The 14,956-nt window shown below is 43.3% G+C and overlaps 1 protein-coding gene across 16 annotated transcripts in view; it reads left to right on the top strand.

Annotated features, from left to right (window-relative positions):
* Ace (Acetylcholine esterase) overlaps window positions 1-14,956 on the top strand; it is a 39,020-nt gene that overhangs the window by 13,776 nt on the left and 10,288 nt on the right. For all 16 annotated transcript variants that reach the window (XM_086840853.1, XM_086840856.1, XM_086840855.1 and 13 more), the window contains 8 exons: window positions 440-1,287; window positions 2,432-2,570; window positions 2,639-3,184; window positions 3,252-3,459; window positions 8,656-8,798; window positions 9,503-9,652; window positions 14,079-14,242; window positions 14,388-14,551. In XM_086840853.1, the coding sequence (XP_086696979.1) occupies window positions 938-1,287; window positions 2,432-2,570; window positions 2,639-3,184; window positions 3,252-3,459; window positions 8,656-8,798; window positions 9,503-9,652; window positions 14,079-14,242; window positions 14,388-14,551 (1,864 nt within the window). In that variant the 5' untranslated portion in view covers window positions 440-937. The remainder of the gene's footprint in view (window positions 1-439; window positions 1,288-2,431; window positions 2,571-2,638; window positions 3,185-3,251; window positions 3,460-8,655; window positions 8,799-9,502; window positions 9,653-14,078; window positions 14,243-14,387; window positions 14,552-14,956) is intronic.

Below are 14,956 nucleotides of genomic sequence, written 5' to 3'. Positions count from 1 at the left end.
GAGATAGCTATAAAGATTTTCCTGTTGATGCTGATCAAGAATATATATGATTTATAGGGTCGGAAATGACTCCTTCACATATTTAAAGGGTTCTGACTACAATTAGAGAATAATGCATAAAGGGTATAAAATTTAACTATTGTGTTGGCTGATATGCTTTTTCTTAATTAATTTATATATTTATGCTTTTTATATTATATTTTTAAGGTCTCTTTCAAAGATAATTCATAAGATTTGATTATTAAGTATAAATAATTAACATTAATTAAATATAGTAAAGAATTATGTAAGACAGAGTGTGTAGAATTAGTTTTAAGCAAATGTCGTTTTTCTCTTACTCATTATTCTCTGTGCAGAAACTAAAGCCAAATACAGGCCCAGACCCCGGACTCCAGGAAACCAAGACAAATAGCATAATGCCTTTTCTTTCTATTTGCAGTTCAAACACAGCCGGAGCCGGAGAACAAAGGACCAGCAGCCGGAGCGGCGTTGCAAAAGTGCAACAGCTGCAGAGGAAACCGAATTGAAAGCCCAATATCAATCCTAACTTAAATCCTCATCGAAGAACATTAGCCACAGACCAGTTCCAAGCCTGAGAGTTGAGAGATTCCCGATTTCAACGCTGCTGCGGCGGGAGAATGTGTAGTGCAACACACGGGCGGCAGCTTCAAGTGGCAACTGTGGCAGCAGCAGCGGCGAACACAACCGGATAATAAGTCATAGTAGATGCGGCCTGCTGTGCCGGCCAGGCATCCCCAATCCGTCAGAGACACCAGCACCGTTCCGGATCGTAATCGTATCCAGTATCCAGTATCCAGAGTTCGTGCAGCGCAGCTCGAGGCTGTGGTTAGTGCCAGTGACGTCACGCCAAAGTAGGACACCGCCGCCCATTGCCGACCGTCTCACCGCCCCTTGGTCCGCCCTGCGCACTCGCGTCATGGCCTCCGTACGGCAGAGCAGCCTTCTGCCCGCCACCACCTCGTCCTCGTCCAAGTCCTCCTCCATTCTATCACTTTCGCTGTCGCTGCCACTGCCGCTGTTCCTGGTGCTGTCGCTGCACCTGACCGGCGTCTGTGGCGTCATCGACCGCCTGGTGGTGCAGACATCCTCGGGCCCGGTTCGCGGCCGTTCGGTGACGGTGCAGGGACGCGAGGTGCATGTTTACACGGGCATCCCATATGCCAAGCCACCCGTCGAGGATCTGCGCTTCCGTAAGCCTGTGCCGGCGGAGCCCTGGCACGGTGTCCTAGATGCCACACGACTCTCTGCCACCTGCGTCCAAGAGCGGTGAGTTTACGAGATTTTGTTGCAAAATCACAAAACGTTTACTATTTGGGAAACTCTTGAAAATATCCATTGATTTCCGGTTTTATGTTTGGCCAGCAAACAAGGGGAAAAAAGCAAATTGTCGTCACTGGCTTAGTGGATTTTGTAAAAGAGGCTTCAGGGGGTGTTCATTCGCTCCACTTGTGCGTTTGACCTAGAAAACGAATCGCAGTGTGACTGCAGTGTCAGCTTACTTTTGACCTAACTGTTGCCAGTGACGTCATGGCCGCATTCGAAATGCCGGCCAAAACGGAAAGGAACATTTGCGAACACATGGCTCTGCATGTTGGCAATGCCAATTGCAATTGCCTGCAAACTGTAGAGAAGGGAAATATTTGTTGGCAAAATTAAAGCTGATGACGTAAAAGCATTTTTTAAATAGAAAATCTTTAATTTTATTGTAAATTTAAAAAGATTTTAGACTCTTTTTCCGATTGAAAGATATGAAAATAAAGCAATAATGTTTTTAACACTTTCTTTTGCTATTCCTAGCTACTCCTTTTTAAGCAGACTCTTTTGCCCTGTGTTTTACTTTTCCTCTTGAACTGGTAAAGCAAAGTTTTTCCAGAGCTGAGCAAACCGCACACCTAAAGGAAAACCCATCAAAGGCTGTGTGTGTGGCAAAAGGAAATTAGAAAAATATAGTGATTAAGGCGAATGACAGCTGGCAGAGAAAGCCATAGAGAAATCGCCTCTCTCTCTCTATCTCTCTCTCCGTCTGTGATAAATTACTTTTATGCGAAATGGCAAAGTTAATTTTAATGGACACGAAACTAAACACACCCAGTCGCACATGCGGAGCTCCAAAGGTAACATATCCTACGGAGACGGACAGACTAATGCTGAGCTTTGTGCGAATGCGTAGGATATCGATTCGAGCGATTCAACATTTATAAGGCGGAAAAACTATGTCAAATTGTTGGGGAAAGCGATGTGTGAGTGCTACGAGTGTGTGTGCCAGAGTGAAAGCGGAAGAGAGCAAATAAAAATAAATAACACAGCTGGTTAGATTTTCGTAATTGGCATGACCGAATTCCAGCCTTTGATTTGCATATGGGTCAGTAACTAATCAAGATCTCTCACTATTCCCTTTCCTTTAACCCAGTTACGAGTACTTTCCGGGCTTCTCCGGCGAGGAGATCTGGAATCCCAATACAAATGTATCCGAGGATTGCCTCTACATCAATGTCTGGGCGCCGGCCAAGGCACGTCTTCGACATGGGCGTGGTGCCAATGGGGGCGAGGTAAGTCAAGCAACTAAATTTGGTCACTTATTTGCTACTAACTCATCTTCTGTTCTCCTTTAAATCAGCACTCCAATGGCAAACAGGCGGACACCGATCATCTCATACACAATGGCAATCCGCAGAACACAACCAATGGTTTACCCATTCTGATTTGGATATATGGTGGTGGCTTCATGACCGGTTCGGCCACGCTGGACATTTACAATGCCGACATTATGGCCGCCGTGGGCAACGTTATAGTGGCCTCCTTTCAGTATCGAGTGGGAGCCTTTGGATTCCTGCATTTGGCACCGGAGATGCCATCGGAGTTTGCCGAGGAGGCGCCCGGTAATGTGGGCCTCTGGGATCAAGCTCTGGCCATTCGCTGGCTAAAGGACAATGCTCATGCCTTTGGTGGTAATCCAGAATGGATGACCCTGTTTGGGGAGTCGGCGGGTTCCAGTTCGGTGAATGCGCAGCTCATGTCACCGGTGACCAGGGGCGTGGTTAAGCGGGGAATGATGCAATCCGGTACCATGAATGCTCCCTGGAGCCACATGACATCCGAGAAAGCGGTGGAGATCGGCAAGGCGCTGATTAATGACTGCAACTGCAATGCCTCCATGTTGAAGGTGAGTTTGTGCGAAGAATATTGGATAAATATAATCATTGCTTAATGGCAATTCCCCTTGACTTTAGACCAATCCTGCTCACGTGATGAGCTGCATGCGATCGGTGGACGCCAAGACTATATCGGTTCAGCAATGGAACTCGTACTCGGGCATCCTCAGTTTCCCCTCGGCGCCGACCATTGATGGGGCCTTCCTGCCAGCGGATCCCATGACGCTGATGAAGACGGCGGATCTGAAGGACTACGACATCCTGATGGGAAATGTCAGGGATGAGGGTGAGTAGCCCTGTGTAGCCCTCCATCCAACATCGTCACGAGCATCTTTCTCTGACTTTATCCAACGGTCTCCGCCGTTATCTTCCCCTTATCCTTTTCTGGGTCGTCCTTGCAGCTATTGTTGCATCCTCTGCTGCTGCTGCTGGTGCTGCTGCTGACGTCAGCGCTAAAGTTTATCCAAAACAAAGTACTACCCATTGCCAATGTTGTTTGCCAAGCTTTTTAGCCCGGTATCCTTTTTCCTTCGTCCTGCCTCCTGCATCCTGCTCCTTGGCGCACTGAAAACTTTTTTGCTACAGCTCGCAGCTCACAGCTCTCGTCCATTTGAGATTTTATTACTTTTCTGCAACTATACATATATTTATGTACAGTTTTTGTTGTGGCCTGGCCTGGCTCCTGGCCTGGCCTGGCAGACAAAATGCATTTTATTCTTGTCGTTATACGGGCTGCAAAGGATGGGATTAAGGATGGCAATGGGGCCGAGGCGCTGGCTTAGTCCTGGCTGCTTTTCAGCAAATTTTCCCAGCACATTTGGAGCACTCGTAATGCATTCGGGGTACTTTCTGTTGGCTCGAGTGCTTAATTTTTATGGTTTATTGCATGACAGAGAGGGGTTCCTTGTGGTGGTTACATTGTGCTCAGCATAGTTTCGGTTTTGCTGTCACAAAACTGCACTTTGTATAATGTTCCGTACTGTAGTTTGTAGTTTGGCTTTGGCTTACACCTACACACAAATTACGAATTTTAAGAACTTTACATTTTAAATGTAAATGTTAAATGTTGTAGTCTCTACGGTTGAGGTTTTGTTAAATCTACTGGAATAATGATAATGATTAGGAATATATATACCTAATGATGTGGAATATAACAACCAGACTTTACTGACTTATTCATGGATTATGTTTCGTTGCACTTCTTTGTCTTAATTATTTCCCCAAACTTCAGAAATATAATTGCAAATTAAGAGCTTTGTTAACATTAAATTTCGAGTGCTGCAAGTGTCAATGCTCTGGAATCTCTGGAGCCAAAATATACCAAACCTAAAGCCGTCGACTCGAAACTTGCCAGACTCGCCCACGCAAATTGCGGTGACCCCGGGAAAAATAAGGAAAAACCTCCATACACAGACACAGTCACACACGCACTCTCACAGATACGCCACGGCGCTCAGCTGTGCAGGACGGCATCATAAATTATTTAAATATATTTCGCTCAGGTGACAGCGGGGGGTTTTGGGTGGAGGGGTCTGCGAAAGGGAAAGCGGAAAAGCGAGCCCTCATTTCGATGGGCGGTATGGGACGCGTGAGTGGCACACGTGCCACAGCTATGTATATCGTGAAGGGGGGGGGCAGATTCCCTCTTACTATAGGAAGAAAAAGGGGAAAAAACTATTGCCACTCAAAGTCAAGTTAAAGTTTTTGTGGTAATTATTTTTTATTAACCAGGCTAACGAGAAATATTGTTTAAGCAATTTACAGGGTCATAAATTCTAAAACTCGTAATATTTTATAGATTTTTCATTACGTTTTCTAGCTTCTGTGAAGTTTTTTGCAACTAATTTCCGTTGAACAATATATAATATTAATGATAGATTGGGTGGTAATGAAGTTGTTATTATAATTTACTTTATTTAAAAGTGCCTTTGCCTTGGAGTTCTTATAAAAAATAAGTGTAATATTTAAGTGTCTCGAGGTTATTAGAATACAATAATACAATAGAATACAATAATGAACCATATAGTTTCATAGAAAGAGTTTGATGGGAACTTTTCCTCATGGCAAATGAGCTTCTGCTGTTGATTCTCCTATCATATTTGCAGGCTCTTACTTAAGTTTATATATTTATTTTAACTATATACATATTTAATTATATAAGTTGGCTTTAAATCTTTGCTAACACCCCTCTGAGCATCTTTCTTAAAGACAATAAAAGAGTCTTGTGGTTTTAATTAACTGACAAATAATATTTTTCATTAATTCACATTGCTAGGCGCTGCCAAGTTTTCCCCCTTTTCCCTGGGGGAAAAATGCTGCTGCCTCTGTGTAGATTCAACCATAATTTTAGCCCCAACTTCGTATCCTTATTTCGTATCCTCCGCGTTGCTGTTATTCTTCTCAATCTATGTTAGTGCGTAACTCTTTGTGTGCATTGTGTGCTGCCAGCTTTTCCGTGCCAGGCCGTGTAAGTGGCGCACTTGTAACAAATTTTCCGTTTGCGTTTTCCTTTTCTTATTATTTCGCGAGCTGCCGCCACCGCAGGATGTCGTTTGGGTTTTTCGTTGGTAGGAGGTGGCACTGGGGGTGGTGGGTGGTGCTGTGGTGGTTCTGCGGTGGTTCTGTGTGTTTTCTCGTATAACAGATTGAAGAAGATTCTCGGGGCTTTTGTGCCAGTTCGTGCTCTGTCCTGGCTCTGGTTTTCCTTTCGATTTTCTTGTTGCTGCCGCTTGTGGGCAGTTGTTGTTGCGGCTGTCTTGCCAGGAGCGGAATAAGCCAGAAGACACGTGTGCTTTTCTGCTCACTTTCACTCACTGCTCACAGCTGCTGCTTTTCCGCTTTCTCTCTGCTGCGCTCGCTCGCTCTCTCTCTCTCTCTGTGTGTGTGTGTGTGTTTGCTCTCTTTTCTATTTTCTCTTGGCCGAAAAGGTGTGCGTGCATGGCCGCCAGGCAACTGCCTCCATTTTCCATGGGCAGCGCGGCAGCACCGTTACTCAGCTGAGCGTGTGTGTGTGTGCGTGTGTTTGTGAGTTCAAGGTCATCTAGCATTTGCAACAATACAAATACAATTTCAAAATACATTACGATGTGCGGCCGCATCCTTTTTTTTCGGTTTGTTTTTGACAAATTCGGTGGCCTTTGTTATCCTCTCAGAAGCAGGATAATAATATACATATATTTTTGATGGTTCTAAAAGAGCACTAATGTTTAAATCAAATAGTATAGTTAAGTATCCTTGTTGAACTTAAATTCCAGTAGAAAGATATGGTTTATTTGAAGCATGTTACACCTATGAAAACTGAAGATGTTTATTTATTTGCGGATATTCTACTTTCTCTTATGAGACATTATTAGACTTATTAGCAAATTAACAATAAAGCCAAGCTAATTTTGTTATTTACAAGTTAATTTCTATAAGCATCCTGCAAGTATTCCTTTATATTCCACTAGCTACCAAATCTTAACTGTGATTAAATGACAGGACATAACTTTAGCAGGATGACGTTATATATTGATCGCAGGAACTTCTTTAAGTGACTTAATAACAGATTTTCCCGGGAGGCTTTAATGGCTCGCGAGTGCAGTCGCAAAAACGAAACTTTTTGGTGCTTAAATAATTCATTTTTGGTGGCAGTTCCTCTCGAGGTTGCATGCTCCTTAGCCCCACGTGCGTATGTGTGCAGGCTTTCCTCCATCTATATATGTATATGTGCAAGACAGCTTGTTTGCTCGTTAATTGCTTCGCGTTTCGAGACGGCCAACTTATCGCTGGCTCCGCAGTCATAGTTGTAGTACTACGTACTCTCAGTTCCCCTCCTCCAGAACCGTGGCCCGCCTCTCCATGGCGGCAGCCGTGTTTTTGCTGCTAACTCAATTATACACTCATTAAAACCGTATTTACATTCCGCTTATGTGTGTGCGAGGCAGTGAGTTTTCCCGCACAAAAAAAAGGCAAAGAAATTTGGTGGCCACAGAATGTGTGTGTATGTTTTTGGCAATTTAATTAAAAACGTATAGTAAAGCAAGGTCATTCTAGCATTCAAAAGGAAATATTGATATTTGTGTTTATTTATTCCAAAAGGAAGAACATTTAATTTAGTTGAGACTCTTGCAAGCTAGAATATGTTTGTTATTCAAAAAGTTAGTTAAAAATTGAATATATTACTTAATGTCATATTAAGTCACATTGTTTTTGGTACTTTTAAATTTAACGCTAAAGTTTAGTTTGTATAACAGAATTGAGCATCAAATTGAAAGAAGATGTATATTTTATGTTGATATTCTTACCTTAAATATATTATAATTAATTTAATTTAAACTAAAAGATTTAACATCAGAGTATTTTGACTTATTCCTTACATATGTCATAAATTATTCCAATATTCCCTGAAATACTCCCTCTTAAATCCCGTTTGAGAAAACCTTTAAAGGTAAGCAAAAGAGCTAGAAAATGCATTTCCTTAGCCATTTTTTCTGGGAAATACACATCTGACTTTGGCAAACGACAGTTTCAAGCAGCCTTTTCAAGATTGTTTGCAATTCAAGTCAGAGCATTTCGTGCTTGGCTTTGCATAAGGTTTTGACCTTAATGGAATCGAAGCAAACATAAACACAGAGGGCCAGCAGAATGGTTTTGAATTGGGAATGGGTTGCACGTGCCCCACACACAGGGACAGATTCACTCTCTCCAACTCGACAGTGTCCTGATGTTGCAAGTGTGAGTGTTGCTGTTGTGTTGCTGTTGCTGCTGTGTTGTGTTGCTGTTGTGTTGCTGCTGTCACCGCTCATAGGCAGCAATTATGGTTCGTTAGTGTGGCCCGTATTTGAAGTGTGCAAGAAAGACAAAAGCCCGAGAACAACAACTCGGCTAACAACAAGTGCCATAAAAATTAAGTTAATAAAAGGCAACGACGACGAGCCGCTTTGTTCGCTCGTCCTTCTTGTTGTACCCCTTAATCAAAGGGTTGCAAAGGTATATTGTGTTTTGTATATAGATGATAGAAATTCTCCTTTAGAGAATGATATTTTCCAGGTATACCAGGTAATTGTTTGTAAGTCTTTAAGTATGATTGAAAGAGATCTCTGAATAGTTGTTCATTTTTGTTGGTAAAATGTATGCTTTTCCAAAGACGAGGTATTTTATGGCAGACTATTGGTTAGTCCTTGTTTTAGGGTGCACACAAATTTTGTTTATTCTGTTTTGCACTCTCTCACTTACTTCTCCTCCGACAGTGTTATGATTGCTGTTGGTGTTGCTGCCGGGTCCTGGCCTCCTTGCTTTCTGGGGTTAATGCTGAAAGCGGTGTCCTTGGCACGGCCCACCACTGCGAGGCGGCATCTTGAAGCACCGTCTGTAGTGGTAATTGTTTTTTCAGATCGCCCAACAGTCCTCCTCCCTTATCCCCATTGTTTTTGTGGCATGACCTCGCACTGGTTAAGAGATCTCTCACCCGCTCCTCGGTTTCCATTCTGTTTTTTTGCAGGCACTTACTTTTTGCTGTACGATTTCATCGATTACTTCGATAAGGACGATGCAACGGCTCTGCCGCGGGACAAGTATCTGGAAATTATGAACAACATTTTTGGCAAGGCAACGCAGGCGGAACGCGAGGCCATCATTTTCCAGGTGAGTTTCCCCCCAAAACACTTGCAACTGCATCCGACATGCCCCAACTGCAACATGCAACTTACCGCCATGCCAGCGGCAGACTTGCAGCCTGATCTAAGCATTTTAAATGGACGTCAGTGGCGACGGCTGGCTGATTGAAATGCATTTAGTGGCTTTATTCATTTACTCTGTCCTGTCGCAAGCAAATTTCATTTTGCCACGCCATGCGGCACTCTGCGTCATCCGTGGATATATGCATTTGACAGCCGTGGTGGGATTGGAGCCGGGACACAGCATCCAGGAGAAGTTGGTCCTGGGAGATTCCGAAATGTCAGTCCGAAACTAGTCGAGCGGAAATTGGCTTAAATGACAGATAACTTCATTTCATGATTGTGGCCGGAAAGCATGGCCATGGGAGTTTGGAAATAATTTCAGTCATTGGAGACTTTCCTCTTTGAAAAATATATAAAAATTGATTTTGATAATTGGTATTTACATATATATTAGTTTCACAGACTTCAATTTAAATTTAAAGTCCTTGAAGCTATTAAAATGTTTTAAGAATGTGCAAGATGTTTAAATTGATAGACTAAAGGTCCTTTGTACATATCCTTTAAAATTCAAGTTCAGTTTAAAGGGAGAACTTAAGATAATATACAATTGTTTTTTTAAATGTTCTTAAATTTTACTTTACAACTATTAATACTTTTCTCCTTTTACAGTACACCAGCTGGGAGGGTAATCCGGGTTTCCAGAACCAACAGCAGATTGGACGCGCCGTTGGCGACCATTTCTTCACCTGCCCCACCAACGAGTATGCCCAGGCTCTGGCGGAACGAGGTGCCTCCGTGCACTACTACTACTTCACACACGTAAGTATCCGTAGCCTTGGGGAGTGTCCACTGTAGCCACTGATTGCACGGCCTGGCCGTCATTAAATATTTCTCAGCCTTTGACACGTAAGATGGCGTTGAAGCGCGTGCGTCCGATCGAAATGCGGTCAAATGGGGCGCAAGTGGCGCAACGGAATAAAAATCCACGCAGCAACTGCAATTTGTTTGTCATTAAAATTGCACACAAGGCTAATGGCGGACAGCAGTCCGGCTCAGTTTCAAAGTGGATACCTGTCGCAGATATTCGTGCACTGGGGGAAAACTTGTTTTCAACTTAAAGGATGTCTTGTGAACAAAAGAAGAATTTAATTGGGAAAGTCCCTTCAAATATCTTGACAGGATGAGTTGGGATTGCTTACACAGAATAACTTAAATACTAAATTTTTGGCTTGATCGTTTTTAAATCCAATAAGCAAACTTGTAGAGTATATAAACATCAGCTTACCAAAGTTACCTTTCTATCTTGTTAATTTCTGACATACATTCTCTCTACGTTTTAATTCGGAATATCCTTTCAAATGTCCTGCCTCCTAGTTGAAAGACACCCAAGCTCATTAGTTTACCGTGCACTGTAGCTGCATCATCATCAGTAGAAGCAGTCATGGTTGCAGAAAATGTCAACGCGACTGTGTAAGCCTTAATAATTAATGTTGGACTGATGACGGGGCGTTGCCAAAGTCCGAAGAGAGGAGAGGAGCTGAGAGCTTCGGGCTAATCTGCAGAACAGAAAGTGAAAGTTTTTTTTTTTTTCAACCAGAATGAGGTCAGGAGCGGCTTCTAGTTGATAGCTTGTGGCTTAGAATAGCTCAAACCTGAAGAAATGTCAGTGTTATTTCATTGTATATAATTATTTAGATAGGGAAAAGTTCACGAGGGAGGAAATCTTTAAGTAAAGGTTAAAGTTGAGGTTAATTACCAAAGGCTGATACAATTTTCTTGTGTTTTTCTTAACCTTTCGATCAATTGTGTATTGTCATATGTTAGTAAGTTTCTACTAGTAGTTAACCCTAGTTAATCAGTCAGATCTTTGTTCCGTATTGTACTAGTTGTATAATTGTAAAATTACTGTGCTCGGTATGATTGCGATGATTGAAAAATCACTGCTTAGTTATGACATCTAACCAGTCCTCTGTCAGCTGCAATTTATCCTGACATGTCTGGCCATTCCGTGTGGATTTTTCAATTAATCAAGCAATTTGTTGGAGACAGCTTGAATGCGTGCAATCCACTTGATTGGACTTCATAATGTCACACCTATCGGGGCAAGGGTCGCAGTGGTACTAGGTGGGACAAGACCAGTGGTAGAAGCAGGAGAGGGAACAGAAGCAGCAGGAGGAGCAGGACAAGGACCAGTGGCAGTGGCAGTCGTAGTTGTCACAGTTGTTGCTGCGTTGTTGAGCTCTCGGGCAACCTTGGCCGCCATAATTATGGTAACCAAAAGTTTCACGCAACACACGCCCACCAGCTGGGGGAAGCACCCTCGCCCAGACACACGCACACGTGTTTATATACAGACACACACACACACACATACATAAGCACTCGTTGGGCGCCAATTAAACTACACGCACAAGTTGGCTCCGGGCAGACACACAAGCCACTACACAACTACACACAAATGCCTTGGGGGGGAACGCAGGACTTACAATCGTTACTGGATCACGACCCAGAGGCAGTGACTGAAACTGAGGAAAGCGGGGAAAACGGGGATTCGACTAATGAAACTTCAATTTACGAGGTCACGGCCCGCATGCCCTGCACGTGTGGGGCATAATTTCAGTCAGTTATTTGTTTAAACGACTTTGGCTGAGGTGCCTGCTGCTGCTGCTGCTACTGGTCCTACTTTGCTGTCGATTGATATCGGCCCAGTTGGATCGGCCTAATGATTAACAAATACTCAGCTCGCACATTGCGTATACGCAGTGTGGCCTGTATTGTATTGATTTTTCTGGCAACGGCTTCGATTCCTTGAATACATACATGCTAATAGCAATGAATCGTAGGCGATATCGACTGGATGATAAGTGGTAATTTGACTGAACGAATCACTGCAGTAGTTAAAGCCGTATTAAGCATAGGGAACACTTAGAAACACTTTATATCAGATACTCTTTTGGTTTTTTTTTTTTTTTTCTTGGTGTAGAGCATTTTGACTGAATTTATTATTTCAAATTACTGTAGTGTAGCAACTTATGCAATAGTGAGCGGTGACTTTAATATTTACAAATAAATCTCTATAATTATCATTTCTGAAATGTATAAACTCTTGTAGAGATTTGTTAAATTGACCATAATGACCCTACTCAACATCTGCATATTACTCATACGCAGTGTGTGCTCCTTACATTTGATTTGCTCATTATCTCTGCCTTGTTTATAGTGTTAATAAAAACAGTTTTCCCACCGAGTCATTGCTCTTTCCAATTGATTGCACAATATGCAAACTTGGTGCGTACAGGACTGCATTGTTTATACCAAATCGCCTGTTAATAATCGAAAAAGCAACGGCAGCAGTTGACAGGATGAAACTGGCTGTTGGCTAACGGCTAATGGCTGGCGGAAAATGGAAATGAAGGCAAATAAAATTAGTTTTAATTACAGCCGTCAAGTTGCAGCAACAGAACTCGTAACTCACTTTGCCCATAAACGGGGCCGCGATGGGGCGACAGAGCATGGCAAATGGGGTCGCCAGCTGCTAAAGTGCCTGCCAGATTGTCTATCTGCTTGGCTGCCAGTGGCCACATGCTTGACTGACCAGCCTGCCCACTTTCCTAGCCCTAGCCCCATCCTTCCGCGCTTTTCCCGGCTCCTGCTCCTGTTTCTGTTTCTGTTTCATTTCGCCTTCCTCCGCTGACTACTGCAGCGTGCAACGTGCTTGGCACTTAAATAAGTTTTCCTACTCCAATGCTCTTCGTCCCGGCCTTTCTCCACTGTAGTTCACTCCACTCCACTCCATACGACTTGTCTCGACCATGGCGTTTCTCATTATGACCTCCGGAGTCCAAGTTTTCCTGGCGTTTGCAATTTTGCGCTTAAATCAAAAAAGTTTAGTTCCCTGCTACAACTGCGTACAATTTTTCATTATTTGCACGAAAAGGCTGTTCAGGACTGCAGGACTTTTAATGCTATGTGTGTGTGTCCTGACAGCCAAGTCGCATAAATTTCCAAACAGCTTGTGGCAGGCAGAAGCGGGAAAGGGAGCATGGAGCATGGGGAAAGGGAGCATGGAGCAGAAGCCCCGCATTACCAGAATTACCCTTGGCATATCCCGGACACTATTCATTATGCGACTTGGCACTTGCCTGCCAGCCTGTCAGGGTGCAGCTCAAGCAGAGCCTGGCCCGGCACGACTGCGGCCAACTCAAGTTGAATGGTTAAGTGGTCAGCCCACGGGCCACGGCTCAGGGGCTCTCACGGCTCTCAGCCATTGGCTTTTTGGGCCGAGACTTTTAGCCAGGTCAGACTAGTGGCTAGCAGGATCGCGTTTGTGGGGGCTTTCTCTTTTGCATTGCACTTTACAAGGGTGATTGCCAAATTAGCATTTGTGCTGGAGATACTCGTCGTTGTGTCAAAGAGAGTACATGTAACAACAGCAAAGGAGCAGAGAGTACGAGACTTCTTAATAGATTCAAGGAAGGTTTATTTTATCAGAGACATTATAGGTGTTAAGGGGAACTTGTTATACATATATTTTATACATATCTATAGGAGTTAGTGATATATTTTATTTTTGATTATTAAAAATACTTCAAATATCTATATAACTTGTTCTAAAGGATAAAGTCTTCAATGTGGTTCCACTGGGCGTATACGCAATGCAGTAGGAGTTGAGGAATATTAATGTTATTAAGTAATATATTATTTATTATAATTAAAAATACTTCAAGTATGGGTATAAATTGTTCTAAATGAACCCGATTTAAAGGCTTCAACTTTATATAAAGAAGTATAAAGTCTTCGATGTGGTCCCACTGGGCGTATACGCAATGCACGTACACTTGCTGCAAAAAATAAAGGAAATCCACACGATATTCCGCATCCCCTCGAATGCAGCTGCAGTTGCCTTGCCAAATGTATGGCAGATACGTGAAAATGGAAGCATTTAATGCCCACCGCCTCCTGTCAAGGGCGACACAGGCACTGACTGACTGCCGACCTGGCATTTACTTATTTATTCATTCGTTTTTTTTGGCTCGTTTTCCTTCGACGCTCCAGTGCGCGGCATGCTGCGACAATATTTACAATTTACAGGGAGCGCGAGCCAGCCAGCAAAATCAAATAAATAAATAAAAAGGGTAGATGTTTATCTGCATAATTTCTGGCCGGGTTTACGATAGCTCCTGCTCTCGGCAGGGCTCTCCTCTGGCTCGTTTTCATTTCCCACTTTTTTTGCTGCCTCTTTCAGCGCACAAGCACCTCGCTGTGGGGCGAGTGGATGGGCGTGCTGCATGGCGATGAGATTGAGTACTTCTTTGGCCAGCCGCTGAACAACTCCCTGCAGTATCGTCCTGTGGAGCGGGAGCTGGGCAAAAGGATGCTCAGCGCGGTCATTGAGTTTGCCAAGACGGGGTGAGTATGTGATAGCTTTTCACCACGCTTCGCTTTTATGGCAAACTTTAGTTGGGTAACAAACCAGTGCTATAAAAAAAGCTGTGAGAGGAAATATAAAACATCTTAAAAAATTAATTCTTAAATATTTAATTAATTTATATAGCAACCCCGCCCAGGATGGCGAGGAGTGGCCCAACTTCTCCAAGGAGGATCCCGTCTACTACATTTTCAGCACAGACGATAAGATCGAGAAATTGGCTCGAGGTCCTTTGGCGGCACGCTGCTCCTTCTGGAACGATTACTTGCCGAAAGTCAGGAGTTGGGCAGGTGAGCTATAATTCTATATATTTACTATATAGTGACTCCGCTCCGAATGTGAATGAAAGTACAGTCATCGTGGGTATTGTGTCTGGCTCTTTTCATGTTCTCTTATTTTTTGTACTCAAATATTGCGTTGTGTCGTTTTCGTTTGTGAGTAAGTTTGGCATACAATTAACATAAATTTCGTATTCGCTACGATATATCGTAAAAGTGGCATTAAGCCCGCTAATGGCTGTCGGCATCATCCGCATGAAACCACACCTCGAGCGGAGACGAAACAAGTTGGGTTTTTGGTTGCGGGTTCAAGTTGGTCAAGCGAAACATATGCCTCCCCGAGAGTGGATTATTCACTTGGGTAAGGTGTCGGTGATAAGAGGGTCCAGACTGTGTCTATAACAAAGACTTTCATCC

The sequence above is a fragment of the Drosophila serrata genome, unplaced genomic scaffold (assembly GCF_035046125.1).
Source record: "Drosophila serrata isolate PLE 108 unplaced genomic scaffold, ASM3504612v1 contig_382, whole genome shotgun sequence".
In the NCBI taxonomy this organism is placed as follows: Eukaryota; Metazoa; Arthropoda; class Insecta; order Diptera; family Drosophilidae; genus Drosophila; species Drosophila serrata.
This window is presented reverse-complemented; position numbering and strand designations above follow the sequence as displayed.